Source organism: Pipistrellus hanaki, assembly GCF_964339955.1.
Source record: "Pipistrellus hanaki genome assembly, chromosome: 15".
Lineage (NCBI taxonomy): Eukaryota > Metazoa > Chordata > Mammalia > Chiroptera > Vespertilionidae > Pipistrellus > Pipistrellus hanaki.
In genome coordinates, this window is record NC_140517.1 from 26,384,692 (window position 1) to 26,408,426 (window position 23,735).

At 50.0% G+C, this 23,735-nt stretch overlaps 1 protein-coding gene across 2 annotated transcripts in view; it reads right to left on the reverse strand.

Moving 5' to 3' along the window:
- Positions 1-11,549: 11,549 nt before the first annotated feature.
- Positions 11,550-23,735, reverse strand: part of CA5A (carbonic anhydrase 5A) — a 37,726-nt gene continuing 25,540 nt past the window's right edge. Inside the window, exons 4-7 of one of the 2 annotated variants that reach the window (XM_084905062.1) lie at positions 21,894-21,989; positions 21,686-21,748; positions 14,636-14,791; positions 11,550-11,805 (exon numbers count right to left, since the gene is read on the reverse strand). In XM_084905062.1, the coding sequence (XP_084761188.1) occupies positions 11,662-11,805; positions 14,636-14,791; positions 21,686-21,748; positions 21,894-21,989 (459 nt within the window). In that variant the 3' untranslated portion in view covers positions 11,550-11,661. The remainder of the gene's footprint in view (positions 11,806-14,635; positions 14,792-21,685; positions 21,749-21,893; positions 21,990-23,735) is intronic. The other variant, XM_084905063.1, reaches the window with a different exon arrangement.

A 23,735-nucleotide genomic window follows, 5' to 3' on the forward strand; every position in this document is an offset into this window, starting at 1 on the left:
ATGCTCTATCCACTGAGCCAAACCGGTTTCAGCTGGCAGATAATTTCTAACAGATCAATTAAAGCCCAACAAACTCAGGAAGAGTTTTTTACTTCCACTTTTTCTTTTAAAATATTTTTATTTTATTTATTTATTTTTAAAATAAATGTATTGGGGTGACATTGGTTAATAAGATCATATAGGTTTCGAGTGTACATTTCTATAACACAAGATTTGAATATTGTACTGTGCCCACCACCCACAGTCAAACCATCTTCCCTGGCCATATATTAGGCCTCCTCAACCCTCTACTTCCCTTTTTTCTTAAAGAGATTCAATAGGAACTTTGGCATCACCACCTTTAACATTTTCACCTTAACGGGAAGACTCCAGGAATGTTGACTAGGTTACTACTCCCCTCCGTCCCATTGTTCCTGACTTGCCCAGCAAAAATTTACCTGCCAGGTGTGCTCAGTTCTTCCTCAAACAGCCCTAAGTCGCCCATTCTTCCTTCTGAAATTTAACATCCCAGTTCCCCTTTTCTTTGTTGTCCAAAATGTCATGGCCTGGTCAGTGGTTAAATGAGTGTTGACTTATGAACCAGGAAGTCACTGTTCGATTCCGGTCAGGGTACATGCCTGGGTTGGGGGCTTCATCTCCGGTGTAGAGCATGCAGGAGGCAGCCAATCAATCACTCTCTCTCTCTCCCTCCCCCTTTCTCTCTGAAATCAACAACAACAAATATTAAAAAAAAGAAAAAAAAATTGGGGAGGTGGGGAAAGCCACCTCACTATTTTTGGAATTTTCATGCTTATGTGCATTCCCTGTGCAGGTATTAAAAAAATGGTTTTTCTTGCCCTGGCTGGTTTGGTTCAGCGGATAGAGAATCAGCCTGAGGACTGAAGGGTCCCTGGTTCTATTCAGGTCAAGGGCACATGCCAGGGTGTGGGCTTGATCCCTAGTAAGGGGTGTGCAGGAGGCAGCCAATCAATGATTTCCTCTCATCATTGATCTCTCTCTCTCTCTCTCTTTCTCTCTCTCTCTCCCTTCTTCTCTGAAATCAATAAAAATATATTTTTAAAAATGTTTGTTTTTCTCCTGTTAGTCTGCCGTATGCTGTTTGAATTATTTGACCAGCCAGAACTACTAGTAAAGGGGCAGGAGGGAAGGCTCCCCAACCCCAACAATAGCAATCACATATTGAGTGTTTAACTGGGCCAGGATTTCCATATATTCCATGTCTTTATTCTCTCATCAACCATATTAAATCTTTTTTTAAAAAAAAATATATTTTATTGATTTTTTACAGAGAGGAGGAGAGAGGGATAGAGAGCTAGAAACGTCGATGAGAGAGAAACATCGACTAGCTGCCTCTTGCACACCCCCTACTGGGGATGTGCCCGCAACCAATGTACATGCCCTTGACCGGAATCGAACCCGGGACCTTTCAGTCCGCAGACCGACGCTCTACTGAAAGAATAAAATAACAGAGTAAACCTTGCTTTGACAATTCAGTGAAATAGGGTGCGAGATTACCAGACAGGACTGTTGACTTAGCGCAAGCCCTGTCATAAATACATTATTAACGAACCCAGTCTCCCCTTTTAGAATTCCTTTGTTCCCCTCTTCCCCCTCTGTGTGTAACCCCTCCCGACGTATAGTTTTTGCCTATATATACTTGTGAGCTTTTTTGCTCGGGGCTGGACTCCTCTGCTCCTGCGTGAGTTACGAGTTGAGCCCTAGCATGCTAGAATAAAAAGCCTCTTGCTATTTGCATCAAGTGACGCCTCCTGCGGTTGATTGGGGTCGCCGTTTGTCCCTGGGACAGAGTGAGGGTCTCCCTCTGGGGGTCTTTCACTACCACTGAGCCAAACCGGTTTTGGCAACCATATTAAATCTTATTAATAGTGCCTATTTGTGCTGGAGAACTAAGGTAGATAGTAAGTTCAGTAAGTTGCCTAGCCCAGCTTTAGACTCAGGATGGGCCTTAAATCATAGCTGCAATGCTGTGGCCATTAGGGACAGAAATAGAATATTGGGGACAAGCTATTGCTTGTAATAAATAATGATAAGAAATATTAATCATACTATTAACCAATGTTGTTTTGTTCTGATTAAAGAAAGCACATTTTAACCTGGCTGGGAGGACCTGGGAGCTCACCCAGACATGCTGTCTATCCTCCCCATCCAAGAGCAGCCTATTATCATAGAAAGACTAGCAACCTTATCAAGGAAAGGAAACAATGGAGTCCCGGATGCCCTTAGCCCTTTGCAAACCCCCAGCCCACATTGCCTGTAATCTGTAACCATTATACCTAGTTATTCCTTTTGCCTTTTTCCCCATGTAACTTTTGTCCTTGTACCCCATCTAAGCAGCTGGCTTATGGGGACGGGTAGTAGAGTGGATAACCTGCTACTCTCCCATATTGCTAGTATTATTATTGGAATAAACGCTCATATAGAAGTCAACCCCATCTCTGCTTAATTGGCTCAAGTGGTGACAGGCAGCCCGGACCCATTGGTTGTCTGGTTTCATGGCCACATGACTGTGCCTCTTACACAGGTGACCAGGCCACTGCCCTCCGGGAGCAGACCTATGAGTACCTGGATTCTTTTGGTTAAATGAGAGCTTTATTTCAGCTGCTCCAGGTGGCTTCTTGAAGGTTCATTACCCTTCGTTGGAATAAGCCCTCATCTCGTGAGAAAAGGACTCGTGACCTTCCTTCTCAGAACCTTCTGAGCTGCATTCTGATGCTCAGCCCACTCTCCCAATCTCTGCAGTCCAGAGGGGAGTAATAGTGTCTGTAATCCAGGCGGAACCCAGAGTCCCGGGTCCTTCTGAGTAACGGTGGGAAGCAAAGTTGGAGGTAATAGAGCTGGATTTTTCACTTAGGGTTCTGCTAAGTTATAAAAAATAAAGGGGGGAGGGGTTGCCTGTGTTTGTCACTGGGCTTATGACTGGCCCCTGTGAGGGTTATGCTCTGCTTCTCAGCTCTGTCCCCAGGCTTGGCCTCATCAATGTGCTCCAAAAGGGTGATCTGCTTCCTGAAAATCATGGAGAAGCAATAGTAGGAAACAGATTAAGCATTCAGGCCATCAGCAGATAGATGGACAAATAAAATGTATCCTAACCATACAATGGGCATTCACCATGAAAAGGGAGGAAGCACGGACATGTGCTACAGCAGGGATGGGCCATGAAAGCATTGCATTCAGTGAAAGAAGCCACACACGCGGTGTTGTGTGGTTCTGGTTACATCAAATGTCCAGAAACGGTAAGTCTAGAGAGACGGAAAGTACATTAGTGGTTGCCAGGGACTGTGGGAGGAAGATGGGGAGTGACTGGGTTTCTATTTGGGGTGACAACTTATTTTAGGTGATGAACTAGGTAGTGGGGATGGTTGCACGATGTTGTGAATGCACGGATGCCTCTGAAGTGAGTGGGACGCAAAGCTGACGACAGAGGCTGGGCACAGTGAGTGCATGCAGAGTCAGCTTGTGGCTGGAAGGCCAGACAGATGCGAGGTTGCTCTGCAGAGGCCCCACCAGGGAGCTTCCAGAAGGGGTCCTGCAGATCAGGACCCAGATTTCCTCCCTCCTCACTCGGCCATCTCCAGGGCATTTGGTACCTTGACTTTTCCTCACTCATGGAGTGAAGGGCAGGGGCGAGGGTGATGAGGTAGCTCCAAGCAGCCAGTCAGCTCCTGGTGGCCAGCTCAGGCCAGAAGAAAGGAAGTTGCAAGGGCTGGTGAGGGCGCCCCAGCATCACCTGTCTTGTCCCCATTGACCATTCCATCCCACGTGGACACGGACATTGGCAGGAAGGTCTTGGCTTCCTCTGCTCTCAACCCTTGTGGGACTGGAGAGCTTCCGTAGGAGAAACCACAGGGACTCCAGAGGAGCTCCTGCTAACTGAGCCTGATAGCTCTGAGCACCCCATTCTGGGGGCTGCACATGTCACGCCTGGCACTTTGGCTCCCCGAGGCCCACTGGGCTACGCCTGCCTGCCAATGGTCTGACCCAACCATTTCCATCTTCCTCCACTCCGCAATGCATTTGCCCTTAAAAAAAAAAATTAACTTCCTTTTGCCTTTTCTAGGTTCTGCAAGTGAGAAGACAAACAAGCTATGCTCAATCAAAAGTGTAGCTCTCACAACTTAGAGTGACAAGATGAAGTCAGAGTTACAGGGATGGAAGATCTCTAGCCTTGATCAGATTTCCCCACCTTCCCCCCAAAACCCCTATCTCATCCTTCCAGTTTCCCCTGAGGGCAACTCTTCCTTCTGATCTCCTTCCACCAGGCACCGAGGCTTTATCCTCAACACCTCACGTTCTCTCATATCCTACAGCCAGCATCCGACCCTCTCCCCTCTACTGCTGCCCGGTGTGGCTGGGCAGTTTGCAGTTCACCTGGGTCTCCCATCTCCCTTCTGTAGGAGCATGAGTAAGCTGTGCCTGCTCTGAAGTGTCCACACTGCCCTCAAGTGGAGCCCCACCTTTGAGTGGTCCCCAAGGTCCCTCTGGACCTGTCCCAGGGATTCCTCCTCTCTTGACACTGCTCCTCCCTCACTTCATCCCAACTTCTCTGGTCTCTCTGCTGCTCGAGACCTTCCAGAAACCATCCCCGGTTTCTTGCACAGCTCACTCCTCACTTTCAGTACCTAAGTCTTTGCTCAGATGTCAACCTCTCAGGGAGGCCACCCTGACCTGGTACCTGGCTCCCTGCCTGCAATCTGCCTTTGGGGAAGCCCTGGTCACCTCTAGCATATTCCACATTTGCTTATTCCACCCATCGTCTCGGTACTGTCCACCCTCGGGTGTAAGCTTCACCAGGGCCTGCGTGCTTTGTAGTTTCGTCCACTGACGTTTCCCACTTGTCTTGCACACTAACTGGTACGCACTGGTGGGACATTAAATTGGAGTGGTGCTGTGTGCTTCATTATGAAATACTGAAAAAAAAATCAAGGAATATGTAAGATGTATATATATGAAAAGCCTATTGTTTGGCGTCTCCACCTTTGATTTGTGTTTATGTGTTCAGGGACCTAGAGCCCCTATAGGGTGGACCCCTCTGAATTTCAAGAATTCAGTAAAAAGGATCAGAAGATTTCACTTTGCTTAAAAACAATTCCCCTATTTAATTGTTACAAAAATAAAAAATAAAAAAAAATCCCAAACTGACACAGGAAATTCTGATACAGAGAATACTCTTGACATTGAAAAAATACACAGCCTTAATCTTCAATGCAACAGTTGCTGAATGTATCCTAAGCATGGCGGAAACAGAAGAATTTTTTTTCCTGTTGACATACATTTGAAGATTTCCAAAGACATCTGAGCCAGGCATTCCCACTGCTCAGCCTCAAGGGCAACTGCGCCCATGGATTAGTAGATGTGAGGACAAGGTGACTTTCACATTGAACTTGCTCTCACTGTGCCCGGAGCTCGTGCCACATCCCAGCACTGAGCAGAGCTAGGATAGATGTGCGTGCCCTAGGAAGCCGCTCTTGTTATTCTGTAGAGTTTGGAGAGGCCTGCACTATGCAGACATGGTTTTCTGAGTTGCTCACTCAGGCTACTTGGCCTTCCTCTCAGTTTTGGACACAAGGCCATAGGGCATATGCTACATACACCAGGTCAGGGCCAGGAAGTCAGATTTTCGAAGGGAGATTTGGAGCTAAGAGTTCAATTCTGTACTTCAGTTCACCACCCAACACAATGCCCCCTACTGAGGCCCATAAACCCTGGCTGCTCCCTGCTGCTCCCTGCCTACCCCGTGCTGCTCCATACCTGCTCTGTGCTGCTCCATGCCTGCTCTGTGCTGCTCCATGCTGCTCTATGCCTACCCCATGCTGCTCCATGCTGCTCCATGCCTGCTCCATTCCTGCTCCATGCTGCTCCACACCTGCTCCATGCCTGCTCTGTGTTACTCCATGCCTGCTCCATGCTGCTCTATGCCTACCCTGTGCTGTTCCATGCCTGTTTCATGCTGCTCCATGTGGGCTCCAGGCTGCTCCACGATGCCCATGCCCATTCCATACTGCTCCACACCTGCTCTAAGCTGCTCCATACCTGCTTCATGCCTGCTCTGTGCTGCTCCATGTTGCTCTATGCCTGCCCCATGTCCGCTCCATGCTGACCCACCCTGATCCATACTTGCTCCCCCCCACTCACTTTCACACACATCAGTAGAATGGGCAGCAGCACAGAGGAGAGGGTGACTTCTCCTAGGGGGTACCAAAGAAAATATCACAAAAGAGAAGGCCCTTGAGCCTGAATGATAGAAACACGTTTACAAGCAGGGCCTGAAGGGGAAGGGCATTCCCAGCAGAGAGAACAGCATGACCTCAGGTTCTGAGGCAAGAGTACTCACTGCTGCTTGGGGATGGCAAGAAGCCCCGAGCTTTACAAGTTGGAGCACCTCCTTCACTTTCTAGCAATGAATGTCTAGCAGTGAGCATGTGAGTAAGTGAGGGCACCACCTCAGAGGACTTACCTCCCAGAGTGGGAAACAGGCAGTGAACAGCTAACTGTGGACAGAGATGAGTGCGAATCCAAGCAGTGAGGGTAGAGAATGGCAGGGAGGCCTGTGGCCAGCACAGAGGCTGAGGAGGAGATTGGGGGAACCGGTGACTCCCCCAAATAGCTGTGGGGACAGCAAGGCAAGCAGAGAGCCCCGCGCACAGAGGTCGACATGGAAGGGAGGAGCTTGTGCTCAATTCCACGTGTAACAGGAGGCCTCCGTTTTGAACAGGGAAGCAGATAGTCAAGTTGACATCCCCCTTCCAAAATCCCTGCACCGTTAAGAGAAGAATGGATTGGGTGAGGGTGGGAGATGCTGGGAAGAAATGGCAAGAGCAGAAGGCTGGCAATACAGTTCCGGCTAGAGATGGGGCTGCCTCGTGGCAGTAGCAGAGAAAATGGAGAACAGTGAGCGGGTCTGAAACATGCCATAGGGTAGGGCAGTGATCGGCAAACCCATTAGTCAACAGAGCCAAATATCAATAGTACAACGATTGAAATTTCTTTTAAAAATCTGTTTATTTCTTCTTACAGCATCTTTTTCTTTTTCTACTGCAGCTTTTTTTTTTTTTTAATATATGTTTTTATTGATTTTGTACAGAGAGGAAGGGAGAGAGATACAGAGTTAGAAACATCGATGAGAGAGAGTCATCGATCAGCTGCCTCTTGCACACCCCCTACTGGGGATATGCCCGCAACCAAGGTACATGCCCTTGACCGGAATCGAACCCGGGACCCTTCAGTCCCCAAGCCGACGCTCTATCCATTGAGCCAAACCGGTTTCGGCTGAAATTTCTTTTGAGAGCCAAATTTTTTAAACTTAAACTTCTTCTAATGCCACTTCTTCAAAAATAGACTCACCTAGACTGTGGTATTTTGTGGAAGAGCCACACTCAAGGGACCAAAGAGCCTTGTGTGGCTCGTGAGCGGAAGTTTGCCGACCACAGGGATAGGGGATCCGCCCACAGGACCCACTGCTGCTTGGGATGCTGGAATAGTGTGCAAGGAGCCATGAGGGGTTCCCCTAGGCTGGGTGGATGGAAGTGCTGTTTACTGAGATGAGGGTCAGTGGGTGCTTTTTAGCAGGAGGAACAAGCCCTAAGGACAAGGTACTCCTTCATTGCTGGGGTACAGCTGTGCACCGGGTGCAGTCTGTGGGCTCCAGAAAGGCCTGTGAGGAGCAGTGTTTCAGCGGAGAGCAGAAGGAGGAGCAGCTATGGAGCAGGTGGGAGAGGGGGTGTCCAGGCTACCAGGACCAGCTGTGGGGAGCAGCGGGATTCCTGGTAGGCACCGAAAGGCCAACCGGGAGGGGGCAGGGGGGATGGGGCAGGGGCCACCACATAAGAACTGTGGGTTTTGTCCCAAGGGGGCAATGGGGGTTTAGTCAGGCCTGCAGCCCACTCCCACCCAATCAGCTAAGAACCAGTAGAAGGGGGGGGGGGAGGGGAAGGGCAACAGCCGTTTGCCATGAACCTGCAAGCTCTCACACATTTGTATTTTCACAAAGTGAGAAAATAACATAAAAGCAAAGGGAGGACGCCTTGAACTTTAAAAGTTGGGCCAGAAATTGTACAATACAGTTCCAGACACAAAGGTGTCTCAGTAGGAGCCATCCTGCCTGCTCGGGCCTGACTTCCCGCGGCTGCCCAGGGCGGTGGAAGCGCCTGTTTGTTTTATCCGCTGCTGCCGCTTTGAGGGCTGAGATCAATGTCTTTCCTCCTGGCGTGTTTGTGGCTTCCTCGCAATGCGCCAGGCTCGGTGTGCTCCCCAGGAAAATCTGTGTCTCAGGGTCAAGGCCGGTTTCTAAAAAAACAACTGACCACAGAGAACATCCACCAGGAGACAAAGGTGTTTGTGTGCGTTCAGAGGACCGACCCACAGCCACACGGAAAATGGGGGGAAAGTACCCCGCCTGTTCTCGGCGTTCTCGTTGGCACATGCTATGACCGTGTGGCAAGTGGAACCGAGTTCACGGTGCTGTGGTCCTTTCTCTCTCCCACAGCTCCTCTTCCCAATGCCCCCGTGGAAACGGCCCCCAGAGAACGGACACGTGGCTGCTCTGCACCCTCCAACTCACAGACCACCACCACCCCCACCCCCACCCCCAGTCACCGCAATTCCTTCCAGACGCGAAAAGGATGCTCTCACGCGCTGCAGGAGGGCTGAGGAGCTGCCACTTTCGGATGGAGTTTGGAAATGTGCCTGCAGGTTATGGTAGAATACGATTTCTCGTATGGTCAAGTTCAGGTTTTGTGCTTTTGCTTTAAGGCTGTATGTCTCCTTGCATTTAATCGCACACATCAGAGAGGGTAAAAGCAAAAGGCTACACAGGCCCCTAACCCAGAGATCTCAAGAGTCTCAACCCCTCAGTGAGCCTCGGTCTCCCCAGGAGGCCAATTTCATAGAATTTTCATTGAACTTGTTATAACAGCCAAGTGGGAATGCTTTGTGGTCTCATCCTTGGCCACACAATCCAGTAGCGGGGAGCTTGGTAAAAACCGTTCCTCAGACCCGGGGCAGCACAAGCTTTGGGGACTGGGGCCGGGTCCCCGGGGTTCAGACACACAGTGGGATTGAGGATTGCCGGATATGCCTGGGCACACTCAGCCCTTGTCCGGCAGAGCACAGACAGCGCTCTGTGAACTGTTCCTGGGGGTGGCACACCCTGCTGCTCAGTAAACTTAATGACGGATGATAAGTAAGCAGGGACAGCAGCTTAGAGTCATACAAAAACGTGTCTGTTTTGATTGCATTCCTTTTTCCACATCGATTTTGACTCCTTCAATCCCAATCCTCTTTCACCCAGCATAACCACCGAACTTAATCCTTTTTTTTAAATAATATATTTTATTGATTTTTTACAGAAAGGAAGGGAGAGAGATAGAGAGTTAGAAGCATAGATCAGCTGCCTCCTGCACACCCCCTACTGGGAATGTGCCTGCAATGAAGGTACATGCCATTCACCAAAATAAAACCCGGGACCTTTCAGTCCTCAGGCTGAAGCTCTATCCACTGAGTCAAACTGGTTTCGGCGTTAAAAGCCCAAATGTTTTATTTTAATCCATTTTTGTTGAGAATGAATTACCTGTGCTGCCTCAGTAAAGAGTTGAGCAGAAACCGAGCAGTTGAGCAGTAAAGAGTTGGCTCAGTGAATAGAGCGTCGGTCTGCGGACTGAAAGGTCCTGGGTTCAATTCAGGTCAAGGGCATGTACATTGGTTGTGGTAACATCCCCAGTAGGGGGTGTGCAGGAGGCAGCTGATCGATGTTTCTCTCTCATCGACGTTTCTAGCTCTCTATCCTTCTCCCTTCCTCTCTGTGGAAAATTAATAAAAATATATTTTTTTAAATAAAGAGTTGACTTCTCTTGGTGGCGCCAGTTCCCTGGTGGCAGTGTGTTTCATGATGCACTTCGTTGGCAGCTCGGGAGCAAGGCAGGCGGCTCTGGTGACATCCTGATGCTCAGCTCTGCACCCCGTCAATGTATCCTGGTGCCCCAGTGACCTGTCTGCTTTACTCCCATAAGCACTTGAGCCAACATCCCAGATTGCTGGGTATCCTGTCCGCAGTCAGAAACCCGAGCTCCCAAGTGGGTGAGCAAAGTACTTATTTCAATTGAGTTATAATATACCCGTGTGAAGTGTGTAAGGTGCATGAGTATTGAGTGTTCATTTCCGTGCTGCTTTACATACATATTATACAAACCCATGTAACAAATACCCAGGCTTAGAAAGAGAGCTGCATATTTAAATTTGACTCAGTGGTTGGGCGTTGACTTATGAACTGGAAGGTCACGGTTCAATTCCCAGTCAGGGCACATGCCCGAGTTGCGGGCTCAATCTCCAATGTGGGGCATATGGCAAGCTGCTGATCCATGATTCTCTCTCATCATTCATGTATCTATCTCTTTTTCCCTCTCCCTTCTTCTCAATTAAAAAAATAAATAAATAAATTTGAACTAATTAAAATTATGTACAATTAGCCCTGGCCGGATTGACTTAGTGGATATAGCTTCGGTCTGCGGACTGAAAGATCCCAGGTTCAATTCCGGTCAAGGGCATGTCCCCAGTAGGGGGTGTGCAGGAGGCAGCTGATCAATGTTTCTCTTTCATTGATGTTTCTAATTCTCTATCGCTCTTCCTTCCTCTCTGTAAAAAAAATCAACAAAATATATATTTTTAAAAAATCATGTACAATTAACCTTCAGCTCCTCAGTCACACTGACCACATTTCAAGTGCTCAGTGGCCACCTGTGTATACAGGACAGTGTGGCTCTGGTCACGCCACCATCACAGAAGGTGCTCTGAGGTAGCGGAGCTCAGGAACACTCACTTACCCACTCTGCCCGGCTTCTTGCACTTTTCCCAATCCACCCCCTCCCCCTGCCTCCGAGGAGGCTGGCCTCGAGGCTGCTGCCTGCTGCTTGGCTGACTTGCCGCAGGCTGGTTTTGCATGTTCCGTCCACTGAGTCACGGCCCAAGATGTTCACCACCTGAGCCCTGGGACCTGTGGGGCCTGACCTGGCAGAGGGGCTTTGCAGGTGTGATCCGGTGAGTGACTTTGTGGTGACAGGGTTTCCTGGATACTAGGATTGATGGCTTTATAAGAGGAAAAGAGAGAGGAAAGGCCGTGTGAGAAGGTGCCACCTGCAAGCCACAGAGAGAGGTCTCACCAGATCCCAAAAGTGTTGGCACCTCGACCTCAGACTTCCAGCCTCAGAACTATGGGAAAGTACATTTCTGATGTTAAACCCTCAGTTTGGGGTCATTTGTTACAGGGGCCCCAGGACACTGATGCATCGGGACTCTGTTGCCTGGGAACTGCGGGGTGGCCATGAGCGTGAGAAACAGAGGACACCCGCTGGGGCGAGGGCAGCATGGGGCTGAGGGAGGGCTGGGCAGATGACGTCAGGCGGGGGCTTGCTGGGCCCCGTGAGGCTGCCGTGACCTGCTGGGAGTCCTGTGAGATACTCCGGGTCCCAGATACCCATTCACTCCCTTTGAAGTGGTTTTCACTGCAGCTGACAAGTACATTGACTGAAACAATGACCTCTGTCTTTCCTTTTAATTCCAGGGATTGCATATGATCAGACCATGAGACCTGGGAAACAATACTTCCTCTTTTGAAAGTCAGTTCAGCCCATTGGCTTGGACGTAACACATTTAGGACCTGGCGCCCTCCTTCGTGGCCTGGAAGGACGAACGGACCCTCCGGTCCATCAGGGGTTGAAGTGGGCGGTAATTGTTCACCATCGTCTTCTCTTCCTCGCCAAGCGCGGTGAACAGGAGCGTGCGGAACGCGGCCAGCTGGAACAGAGAGCCACCAGAGTTACCTGGGTGTGGAGACAGTGAAAGGCTCCCAGGTGTCCCTCGGGCTGCGGGCAGTCCCCTCCCACCATGGATCAGGGGTGGCCCTGTGTGGCCAATACAACATGGCAGAGGTGACTCCTGAGCTATGTCAGCAAAGGCACTGCAGCTTCCCCCGGGGTCTCTTGGGTCACTTGCTCTGGGGACGCCAGCTGCCATGGTGTGAGGACACTGAAACAGCCTCACGGAGAGGCCATGTGGTGTGTGTTCTTGCAGGCTGCTTGCGTGAGCCACTTGGGGCATGAATCCTCCAGCCCCAGGCAAGCCTTCAGAAAACTGCGGCCCCAGCTGACACCTGACTGCAACTCCATCAGAGATCCCGGGGGCAGAGCCACCCCAAATTCTGACCCACAGTAACTCTGAGAGATAATAAATGATTTTTTTTTTTTAAATCACTAAGTTTTGGAGCTATTGGTTGCACAGCAATAGAGATCTAATGCAAGTAATGTAAATGCTAAAGTAACCTCTGATTTACTTTTCACTCAAGGAACTAAAATATTATTTTTTATGTCTCATCCCATTTGTTCTCAGACTATACTTACGAGCTCTGTGAAAATAACTCACATGTTTAATTAACACAGAAGTGACATTTTATCTCTATAATGACCTCTTAATGAGCAAGAAAGGGCTGTGTGGTTGATGAAGCGCCCTCTGGAGTTCTGTAGGGCGTGGTGCACACAGTCTTAGAAATGCAGTCTTTCTCCTCTCCTCCCCTTGGCAATCTCCTTCCCACTGCCCCGGGGGTGCACACACACCTCCCCACTCCCCGGGCCAGGGTAAGGGGCTTCTGCTCTGCATTTTTGAATAATACTCAACTATGTTTTCATTTCGCCTGCAGACAGCAGTTTGCAGAGACTGATATCATTGCTTTTGCACCACCCTCTCCCTTCCTACCCATCTCCCACCCTCTCTGGCTACAAACCTGACCCAGAATGGGTACTTATTACATGTCAGTTGACTGACAGAAGGGTCTTGGTGACAAGGATATAATTCTTCCACCAAGGCTGTCTGATGTCTGCAATAGTTCTGGTTTGGGAGCAGGATGGGTGATCTGCAGCCCGCATCTCAAAGTTCAGACTCGCAAGGCAAAGGGTATCATTCCGTGACTTTTAAGTAAGAGAATATTTTCAGACGCATGAGGCTGGGAGTACCTCTAAGAGTGCATCTAGAGCCCTCAGAAAAGGGACAATTTGACCAGAACTGATGAATACTGCTGAGATTAATTAGAGATGTCTGCCGAGGCAGGGATGGGACAGTGACACCAGGCTTGCTATGTACTTGTCATCCCTGAATTTAAACTGCCCTCAACAGACGGACTTTCTCCTGATCCTAGATTTCCAAAGAAAAAAATAATGCAACTACATTCTATATAAAAAAGAGGTAATATGCAAATTGACCATCACTCCAACACACAAGATGGCCACTCCCATCAAGATGGCCACCACAAGATAGCTTGCAGGGGAGGGCAGTTGTGGGAGATCAGGCCAGCAGGGGAGGGCAGTTGGGAGAGACCAGGCCTACAGGGGAGGGCAGTTGAAGGGGACCCAGGGCTGCAGGGGAAGGCAGTTAGGGGCAAGCGGGTTAGCAGGGGAGCAGTTAGGCATTGATCAGGCTGGCAGGGGAGTGGTTAGGGGGTGATCAGGCTGGCAAGCAGAAGTGGTTAGGGGCAATCAGGCAGGCGAGCAATTGGGAGCCAGCAGTCCCGGATTGTGAAAGGTGTGTCCATCTGCCCATTTAGGGACATCCATTGAAGGGTCCCAGATTGGAGAGGTGCAGGATGGGCTGAGGGACACCCCACCCCCGTGCACGAATTTTGTGCACCAAATATATTTATTTTAGAACTATAGAAATTTAGATAAGAAAAAGGAAGAAAATAAAAACCACTGCAGATTTATGACCTTGGGATATTGAGAAGTAATGTTTTGGTCTGTATCTATGTGATAAACCAGGGCATTGTTCAGTAAATACTCACTCCTTTCCTCTCTGCCCCACTGGCTTTGGCCCTGCCATTGTGACTTGCTTTGGCCAACAGGATGGGAATGGGTGTGATGCCAGCAGAAGCCTTATGTGTGCATGTGTCGTTTGGCTTGCCTTTTGCATTTTTGTCATTTGCCATGAGAACCAGCCCTTGGTGGTCATTGGTCCAAGGAGCATGAGAGACACATAAAGCCCAACCCAACCACTGACCACCTTCGGTGAAGCCCAGACACTGACAACCTAAAATAGAGCCTCTCTCATCATTGATGTTTCTCTCTCTCTCCCTCTCCCTTCCTCTCTGAAATCAATAAAACTATATCTTAAAATAAAATAGAGCCTCCCAAGCCAATCAATAAACTTGCAAGCAGGAAAAAAAACAAAAACACAATTGTTTGTTATAAGCCACTAAGTTTTGGGGAGGTTTGTTACACAGCATTACAATCCTTCTGGAATTTTATCTCAGCATATATATACTGTTCTATCACCCAAACAAGTGGAACAAACTAAAATGTTCTCTCTCTCTCTACCCTTTCCTGCCCCCACCCTGCATCTCTCTCTCTCTGTCTCGGCGTCTCTCACACACTAATATCTCAAGGTCAAAGAGTTGTGATTTAAGGAACCTCTGTTCAGTGTCAACAAGCTTGTACTTCAATGGGAACGTTCTTCTGGTGCGGGAACATCCAAAATGCACCAAAAAGTAAAACTCCACGATGCCCACTTACAATATCTTAGTGACGCTGCCAAACAATTTCTCCAATACAGTCCCACTACACCGGCTGCAGGCACAGCTCACCTGGTTCGCGGCCACTTCAATGGGCTTCTTCTGGATGATCCAGGTGACAGACTCGGTTAGTGGAGGAGTGGTGAGGGAGCCCGGGTAGGTCCAGTAATCCTGGCAGGTGGGCAGCAGGCAGGAGGGCTCGAAGGGGCCCATGGCCACCCGTGCCTCCTGAGAGACAGAGACCACAGGAGGAGATGGGAGGTGCAGAGGCTCATGGAGGAGGGCAGGGCTCTATCTTTTTCTCAGAGACGTGGCTTCGCATGGCTAGGAGGGAAGTGTGTTCCTGGAGATAAAGACTGTGAGGCCACGGTTGTCACATTTGGAAGCAGTAACAAGAAAATAGGACCCCTGTAGCACAGCATGAATCCTCACCAAATGCTTCTATTTTTCTTTTAAAGTTATCTATTTTCCCATGCACAGACTGTGAAAATATTATGCTTTTAAAAATGTGGTAAAATAGCATGCATAACATAAACATTTACCATTTTAACCATTTTTGAGTTCTATGGCAGTAAGTGCATCCACACTATTGTGCAACCATCATCCCCATCCATCTCCAGGACTTTCTCATCTTTCCAAACTGAAACTCCTCCTTCATTAAATAGTAACTGCCCATTCCCCTCCCCCAGTCCCTGGCCCCCACCATCCTACTTTCTGTCCCTATGAGTCTGACTCCTCTAGGGACCTGACATGAGTGAAATAATCATGCACTGGTTATGGTCTATCCTTTTGTTACTGGTTTATCTCACTCAGCAAAATGTCCTCCAGGTACATCCATGTTGTAGCATGTGTCAGGATCTCCTCCCTTTTTAACACTGACTAGTACGCCACACTGTGTTTATCCATTCCTTTGTCAGTGGACACTTGGAGAGCTTCCACTCCTTGGCTGAGTAATGTTGCTGGGAACATGAACATACCAACATCACTTTAAGAACTGGCTTCCAATTGTGTTGCATATATACCCAGAAATGGAAATGCCAGATCCCATGTGAATTCTAAGTTTAGTTTTGAGGAACTGTCATACTGTTTCCACAGTGGCTGCCCCTTAAGACATCTGAACTTCTCTCTAAAGCAGCTGTCCCTGAGTGCCAGGACTGTGGTGATGACATAGACTTAGGAGAATGCTAAGCATATGCCAGAGTTTCCCTTCTCACAGGGAACAGGCGGAATCAGTGGACATAGACAGCTGTTCTCAACCACTGTGTCCCTAGATTTCTGTGTTGCTCCCACAAGGGACTCCCATAAGCATGTCCTGCTTGGGAGTCCAGTGTTCAGAATTCACAGTTTGTGCACTTTCTGTGCTTTATAAAAGGATTGGAGGCCCAGTGCACAAAATTTGTGCACTCGGGGGGTGGGGGTGGGGGTGGGGATGGCCTTAGCCCAGCCTGCACCCTCTCACAGTCCAGGAACCCTTGGGGGATGTCCAACTGATGGCTTAGGCCTGTTCTTTGTGGAGATCAGGCGTAAGCCAGCAGTCAGACATCCTTAGTGCTGCCACAGAGGCAGGAGAGGCTCCCGCCACCACTGCTGCGCTCACCAGCCATGAGTCGGCTTCTGGCTGAGTGGCGTTCTCCCTGTGGAAGTGCACTGACCACCAGAGGGCAGCTCCTGTGTTGAGCGTCTGCCCCTGGTGGTCAGTGTGTGTCACAGCAACCGGTCATCCGGTTGTTCAGTTGTTTGCATATTAGCCTTTTATTATATAGGATAAGGAGAAGCCTGCCTCTCTGCATTCCAAGTGACACTGATAGGATGTCATGGTTGATTCATTCATTCATTCACTCTCTCACAGCTATGCATTTAGTACCCATGGTAAACCCTATGCTATCTTAGGCTCTGGGTACAAAACCATCTACCTTCATGGAGCTCACCCTTTACCAAAGGAAAGAAGGCAGTACCCCAAATAATAAGTAGATATCTAGTAGTTTACCAAGGGATGGAAGAAAATAAAGTAGGGCAGTGGGGGGGGGGGGGTGTTTAAGAAGAATGGTCACTGGGAAGGTGACATCTGAGCAAAGACATGCATGTTCTAGAGGTGGACACAGCCAGTGCCAAGGCCCTGAGGTAGGGTACAGCCTGATGGGTACAGTGGTTCTCAACCTTTCTAATGCTGCGACCTTTTAATACAGTTCCTCATGTTGTGGTGACCCCCAACTACAAAATTATTTTCTTTGCTACTTCATAACTGTACTTTTGTTACTGTTATGAATCATAATGTTAGTATCTGTGTTTTCCAATGGCCTTAGACTCTACAGCAGCGGTTCTCTATAGAGGGCACATGGATGACCTTTAATTATCATCAGCTGAACTCAAGGCATAGGCAGAGCCATGGGAACACGTTTTCCCAAAATGTGGGAGACTTATCAGTACTGATTTCTTTTCTTTTTTTTTTTTTAATATATTTTATTGATTTTGTACAGAGAGGAAGGGAGAGAGATAGAATTAGAAACATCGATGAGAGATGAGAGGTAGACATCAATCAGCTGCCTCTTGCACACCCCCTACTGGGGATATGCCCGCAACCAAGGTACATGCCCTTGACCGGAATCAAACCCGGGACCTTTCAGTCCCCAAGCCTACGCTCTATTCATTGAGCCAAACCGGTCTTGGCATCAGTACAGATTCTTATCTTTATCCATGTGCTGGGAATAAGGAACAAATAGGACCTTACCTTACCCAGGTATTGATATGCTAAATCCCAGGAATGAGGGAATGAATAGGACCTGGGCACACCCAAAACTTCTTTGACCTTAAACCTCCCTCTGGAAATCAATAAATGCACTGTGTTGTCTGTGGTTGGTTGGTTGACTGTCCCTCCATCAGAGTGACAGCCCCCCACCTGGGTCCCAGCTTGAATCTATTTCTGTGTCTTGGTCTCTTTTTAAAAATTCTTTAATTTCTCAATCCCCAGCTCCTCCACTCAGGAACCTGTCATTTTCCGTGCGGGTCAAGGAAAACAGAGAAACAGCCCCCCACAGTTCTCAACCTGTCGTGACCCACCGGAAAACACAGATATTTTTATTAAAACACTTAATATTATTATTAAGAACATCGGAAAACACAGATATTTACATAACAATTCATAACAGTAGCAAAATTACAGTTATGAAGTAGCAACAAAAATAATTTTATGGTTGGGGGTCACCATAACATGAGGAACTGTATTAAAAGGTCGTGGCATTAGAAAGGTTGAGAACCACTGGGCTAGAGGAATAGCAAAGTGACCATGTGGCTGGAATGAGTAAGTGACACACAAAGACAGTAAAAAGAGACAGGGTGGGGGTCCTACAGAGGGGGACACCCCTGCTTCTGCCCGGCTGAGGCCACTGAGAAAATCTACCAGCATTGGCAGGAGAAGAAGGGGCTGCTCCCTGGACGCTGCTCAGCACGGCGCCCGGGTGTAAAGAGAAAGGAGGGCCTCTGGCCAGTGTCTGCCTCCTTGTAACCCAGAGACATCCCACAGGCTTTTGCTCAGAGAGGAAACGGTCCCTCGGAGTCCCTCGGGCTGACAGCCCAGGACGGTGGGCCCCACCCTCTATAAATTGAGTGAGACTGAGAGGAGGAGGTAGGGACAGGCCCGCACGCAACATAACACAATCGGCCTCAACACCGGACCAGCCCGGGCTGGGCACCAGGAAGGATTTAAGCCTGAAGCTGACGCCCTCTCATTCCCAAAGAAGGAGGCCTCCCTGCACATGGAATCCTTCCGCCCAGCTTTCAAAGCCACAGGCACGGGGCCCGGATGACCTGGACGGACTGGTACACTGATTGCTGGCATTCATTCCTCAGAAGTGGAGAGATGCTGGTTAAGCTGCCCACAAGAAGGACATTGGGCCCTGGCCAGTTTGGCTCAGTGGATAGAGCATTGGCCTGGAGACCAAAGGGTCGATTCCAGTCAAGGGCACGTACCTTGGTTTCAGGCTCCTCCCTGGCCTGGGTCCTGGTTGGGGCTGTGCAGGAGGCAACCAATTGATGTGTTTCTATCACATTGATGTTTCTCTCTGTCTTTTCCCTTTCTTCCACTCTCTCTCAAAAATCAATGGAGCCCTAGCAGGTTTGGCTCAGTGGATAGAGTGTCAGCCTGTGGACTGAAAGGTCCCAGGTTCGTTTCTGGTCAAGGGCATGTACCTTGGTTGCAGGCTCCATCACCAATATCCCTGGTCAGTGCGTGTGCGGTAGGCAACCAATTGATTGTCTCTCACATTGATGTTTCTCTCTGTGTCTCTCCCCCTTCCCTCCCACCCTTCTTAAATATCAATGGACAAATATCCTCTGGTAAGGATTTTAAAAAAGAAGAAGAAGGAAGTTGGTTTATTCCAACAGATGATTACAAGGCACCTTGCCTGTTGTTCCACTGTGTGATTAATTATCGAAGAATGTCTTCCGGACAGCATGATTGAAATGTAATTTACATAGCATGGAACTCACTGCTGTGAAGTGCACAGATCTGTGGCTTTTAGGATATTCATGGACAGAGATGTGCAACCATCATCACAGTCAAGTTAGAACATTGTCACCTCCAAGGAAAGAACCCCAGTAAACCTTGTGGCTGTCACCTCCCTCACCGCTCCACCCAGCCGCCTCCTGCCACAGGCTCCATCTGCTCTCAGTCCACATGCATTTGCCTATATGGACATTTCCTATAAATGGAATCACACAGCATGTGCACTTGTGTGTCCGGCTTCTCTCAGCTTAATACCGTCAGGCTGCTGTGCTGGTGCTTCACTCCTTTTCATGCCGGATGATATTCCACTGTTTGGTCTGCTCAATTCTTGAAGGAAACAGGTCACACAGGCTCGTGGGACAAAATGCGTCCCCTCCCGCTCCCCTTGTCCAGCCCCAAAAGCTGTCAGACACCTTCTGAGACTATTCCCTTGAATTTTTAGAATCACCCTTTGAGGGGTATGTTTATGTTATTGATGGAGAAAGTAAACAGATATAAGTGGCTCTCCCCAAACCACACAGTTAGAAAGTGGCCGAACCCAGATGCTGGGAGGTGTGTCCCATCCCAACGCTGGGCTGCTCCCTCCCCCCACCCCTCGCCCCTGGGCGGTAGTGGGGGGTGAGGCAGCAGGTCACACGGAGGAGCAGCTGGTGGGCTACCACCTGCTGCCAGGTTCTTGCCAATGACCATTTTGAGAGAACATCTAGTGATGTTCTTGGGAGCTGTGTCCTGTCCCTCAGGCACATTAGGGTTCTGATACAGAAAGCTGCCCCCCCCCTCGGAGCCCCACAGCAAGCCAAGGCCCCTCTTTGTGTCTGTCAGCCCCGCTGGCTAGAGGATTGGCGGGGCTAGCACCACCATGCAGCATGAATCCCAACAAACCAGCTCCTGGTGGTGGGTGCCCACGGGAAAGTCTTCCCTTTTCTAACATGCACATCCCACTGGGGAAAGAGGGAAGGGAGCTGACAAAGGAAGCACCACTCGGTACTACGTGGGAGAATAAAATGGGAGACAAGGCAAAACCATAGGGTTTGGAACAAATCAGAGGTCGCCCAGGCTTGGGGGCCATGACTGAGCGAGGGCCGTGGGGTGGGGCACAGTTTTGTGTGGGCCTGGCTGGGTGACTCCATTAATGTGTCCACACCGATAGAATGTACACCACAGAGATGACTCATAACACTGCAACATTCAAAAAATCAGCCCAGAACCAAGGACGGAGCGCAGACTGTGGTAAATGACTGACAGAGCACGCCGCCCTCCCACGGATTACGGCTCCTGCTCACCAGGGCTGGGTCTTTCACCGATAAGATTCCCTTATTTTTCAGGGGAGGAAACTGAGGCCCAGCGATGATGCTCAGGACCAGACTGAGCCCAGGCAGCGTCTCCTGTGACTGCATGTCAGACACCATTCCTCCCTGGTGGTTGGCCCAGGGACCCTGAGTTAGCTCTTGTGATTGTGAGTGTGAGTGTGAGAGTGTGAGTGTGTGTGTGGTGGGGGAGGAGGAGGGAGAGAAGGCTCCAGAGCCTTCCTTAGAAGGAAAACACCCCCTGAGCAAACAGGACCTCAGAGCCAGCTGCTCTCTTTCCCACCGGGAGGCGGACGGAGGCCACCCATTAGGAGGTGGATGCTGGTGGGGCAAACATCCCAGGTTTACTCTGGCCGGAGGCCAGCCAGGGAGAGGTTGCTCCGAGCACCTTGCCCTCGTGGAGTTCCTGAGCTGGCAGCCGTGGTGGCGGGCGGCGGGGAGGGGGATCTGGGCTCGGTCCCACAAGGCCCACGCAGAGTCCACATCAAGGGGAAGGCACCACACGGATCAAAGGACCCCGTGAGCCGGCCGAGGAAGGGCTGACCCCCGCCTTCCTGTGGGCCGCGCTCTCCATTGTTAAGACAGGTGGGAGCCCGTTTGTCCAAGGACCACGTTCAAGGACCACAGCGACTCCCTCCCTCTCGGGATGCTTTTGTTCGGTACCGAACAAATAAACGGCATGTCTTTGGAATTTCCACGTCTCCATCAAAGCCCTTTCTCGGCCGAGGCTGAGAAGAGCAGCATGCTTGGCCTTGTTGTCTTTCAGAGCCGTGCTCAGTGCCACAAGGTGTTCGAGAGGAGCTGTGCTCTGCCTCCCACGCGTGGTGGGTGTGGGGTTTTCCCTCTTCCCGTGGTCTCCATGCTCTCAGGGAGGGGGTGGCCCTGTGTCCCCCCAGGGGTGCGCCAGGTGGCACTTGGGTAGGCACTCTTAAAGGTTAGTAGTTAAGGTATTTATTTCCGTTGGTTTTAAAACAAACGTTTTTATTAATGGATGTCATTGCTTGGGGCGGGACCAGTGCCTGGGGACAAGGCAAACGTCTTCAAGATGCTGCCGGAATGAACGACTTTTTGGGGGAAACTCAAATTGAGTCCAGCACCCCATTTATCCGAGAAGACAGGGGCCCCGGAACAGCAGTGACACAATGACAGCAGAGACACAACCTGAGTCAGCCCCAGCGCATTCCATCTCCGGATGGGACTCAGACACCCCCCCACCCCCCTACCCCCCGACCCCCCCTACCCCCCCGGGCACACGCACCAGCTGGCTTACAGCCTTGCTTCTCCGTGGACGCCGACTGTGATATGGTGGCTTACCTTGTGCTTTATTGCCGGCAGGACGTCCACCAGCTTCTGCAGAGCCTCGTGGTGGGACCCCAGCTGCACAACACAGACACGACATGTTCATTCCAAAAGGCAGGGGGCGGGGCGACCAGCACCCTCATTCTATGGAGACTGTTCGAAAGACAGCCCCGTTACCCACACCACTTCTTCCCCAGGAGGGCGAGCCCCAGCGAGAGGTTACCTTTAAAAACACGCCTATCACCGCCAAGCCGTTCTCTCCCATCACCGCGTCCTTGTAGTGCTGGTATTTCACAGCGTTCCAGTGAACCAAATGCAGCTGAAACACAGGAGAGAGAGACCTTGTGCCCATCACGGTGGGCGAGCAATGAAGCAGTCGCTCCCCTGCTGTGGGCAGACCTATGTGTCCAATCAACGGTTCTAATGGTTTCAGCCGGAGCAGCCGGTGTAAGGAACACGGGTGCCGCCCGCATGCTTGGAGCCCCAGGTGGCTGATGGAAGCACAGACCCTAAGGGCCATGGCGGTTTGGGTGGGAGAGAAAGAGGCTCGCCCTAACTTTATAAAATAGAAATGGGGTCGGAGAGAGTGCGTTATTTGCTATTTTTCCTATTTTTTCAGATATCCTTGAGAGTGTTTGCCAGATCAAATGCAGGACTCCCAGTAAAATTTGAATTTCACATAAACAACATATAATTTTAATGCCCCAATATTGCATTTTCCTCTCCATTTGTCGCCCTCATTTGAACTTCTTCTGTCCTTATTTTCACACCCTTCCTTCTGGCACCAGGACTGGCCAGAGGACAAGGATTTAAACCAGGGGCAGGGGACGGGCTTGGGAAACAGGGGACGGGCTTGGGAAACAGACTCTTGTTTCAGCAGAGCCAGCACCCCTGAGCGGGCTCGGGGTCCTTTGTGATGAGGGCACGCGGTGCTGCCCACGCCGGGTTTGGCTCAGAACCTGGATGGGGCCTGGGAGTCCTTAGAGATTTCCCTCGACAGGAGTGAGCTGTGGTGAGGTCTTTCTGAATGGAGAGCCAACTCCGAGGCAGCAAGCCCTCCCCAGGTGCTGCTGGATGCCAGGGCCCTGGGTCCTCTGCGGGGTGCGGGGTCCACGTGTATTCCAGGTGGCACCTGACTCCCAAGTCCCAGTGTTCCCAGCCATGTGCACTGGGGATAACGAGGGTGGCAAGGCCTCTCCCTGCTTCTCTGTAGCTTATCTGGAACCCCCACCTGCTGTCCTATTGCAATCTGCCAGAATTAGAGACAGCTGGCTCACAGCCCTGACTGCAGCCGCCACCTTCACAGATGCCACCTTTGGAGCTGGCGCTGCCCTCCGCGCCCCCCACGGGAACAGCACTCTGCACCGTGGGTCCGAGGCATGGCCAGGAGGGATCTGACTCAGGCCCCTGGTGGGTCCCATTGCTGACCTCTCCTCTATGCTAATAGATTACTTTACAACAAGCTCCTCTGCTCAAATATCTGTTAATCCAAAGCCGTGGTGTGGATACACAGTCTGTGTGGTCAAATGAAAGGGAGCATGTTGTAAGGCGCTGCTCATTCATTTTCGTCACATTTGTAAACATGTGTGTAATTATATCAATAGGTGTAATTCCCTATTTATAAGCTGTCCCCAGCGGTCACGTCTGGGCGTGTGACTACAGGTCATTGTTATTTTGGGGCTTGGCTGGACTCTAGTTGGATTTTAACTATGGTATGACTCCCATAACAACGGCAACAGAAAGTTGAAACAAAAACAGCTCATAACTTGAAATGCATCCGAAAGGCAGGTGGTTGGTGGGCGGATAAAGGGATGGGAGGGTGGACAGACATGCGATGGAATGAATACGGCAAAATGTTCATCTTAGGGCCTGAGTGGCAGACTCACGGGTTCTCACTATGTGCTTTTTAGTATGTTGAAAATTTTTCATAATAAAATATTGGGGGAAATCTATACATTACCACTCATCACCCCACCCTAACCTCAAAACCCAATCCCTATCATTAACCTCTGCTCATTTTTCCCTGATTCCCCCCCCCCCCTTTTTTTTTTTTTTTTTTTTTTTT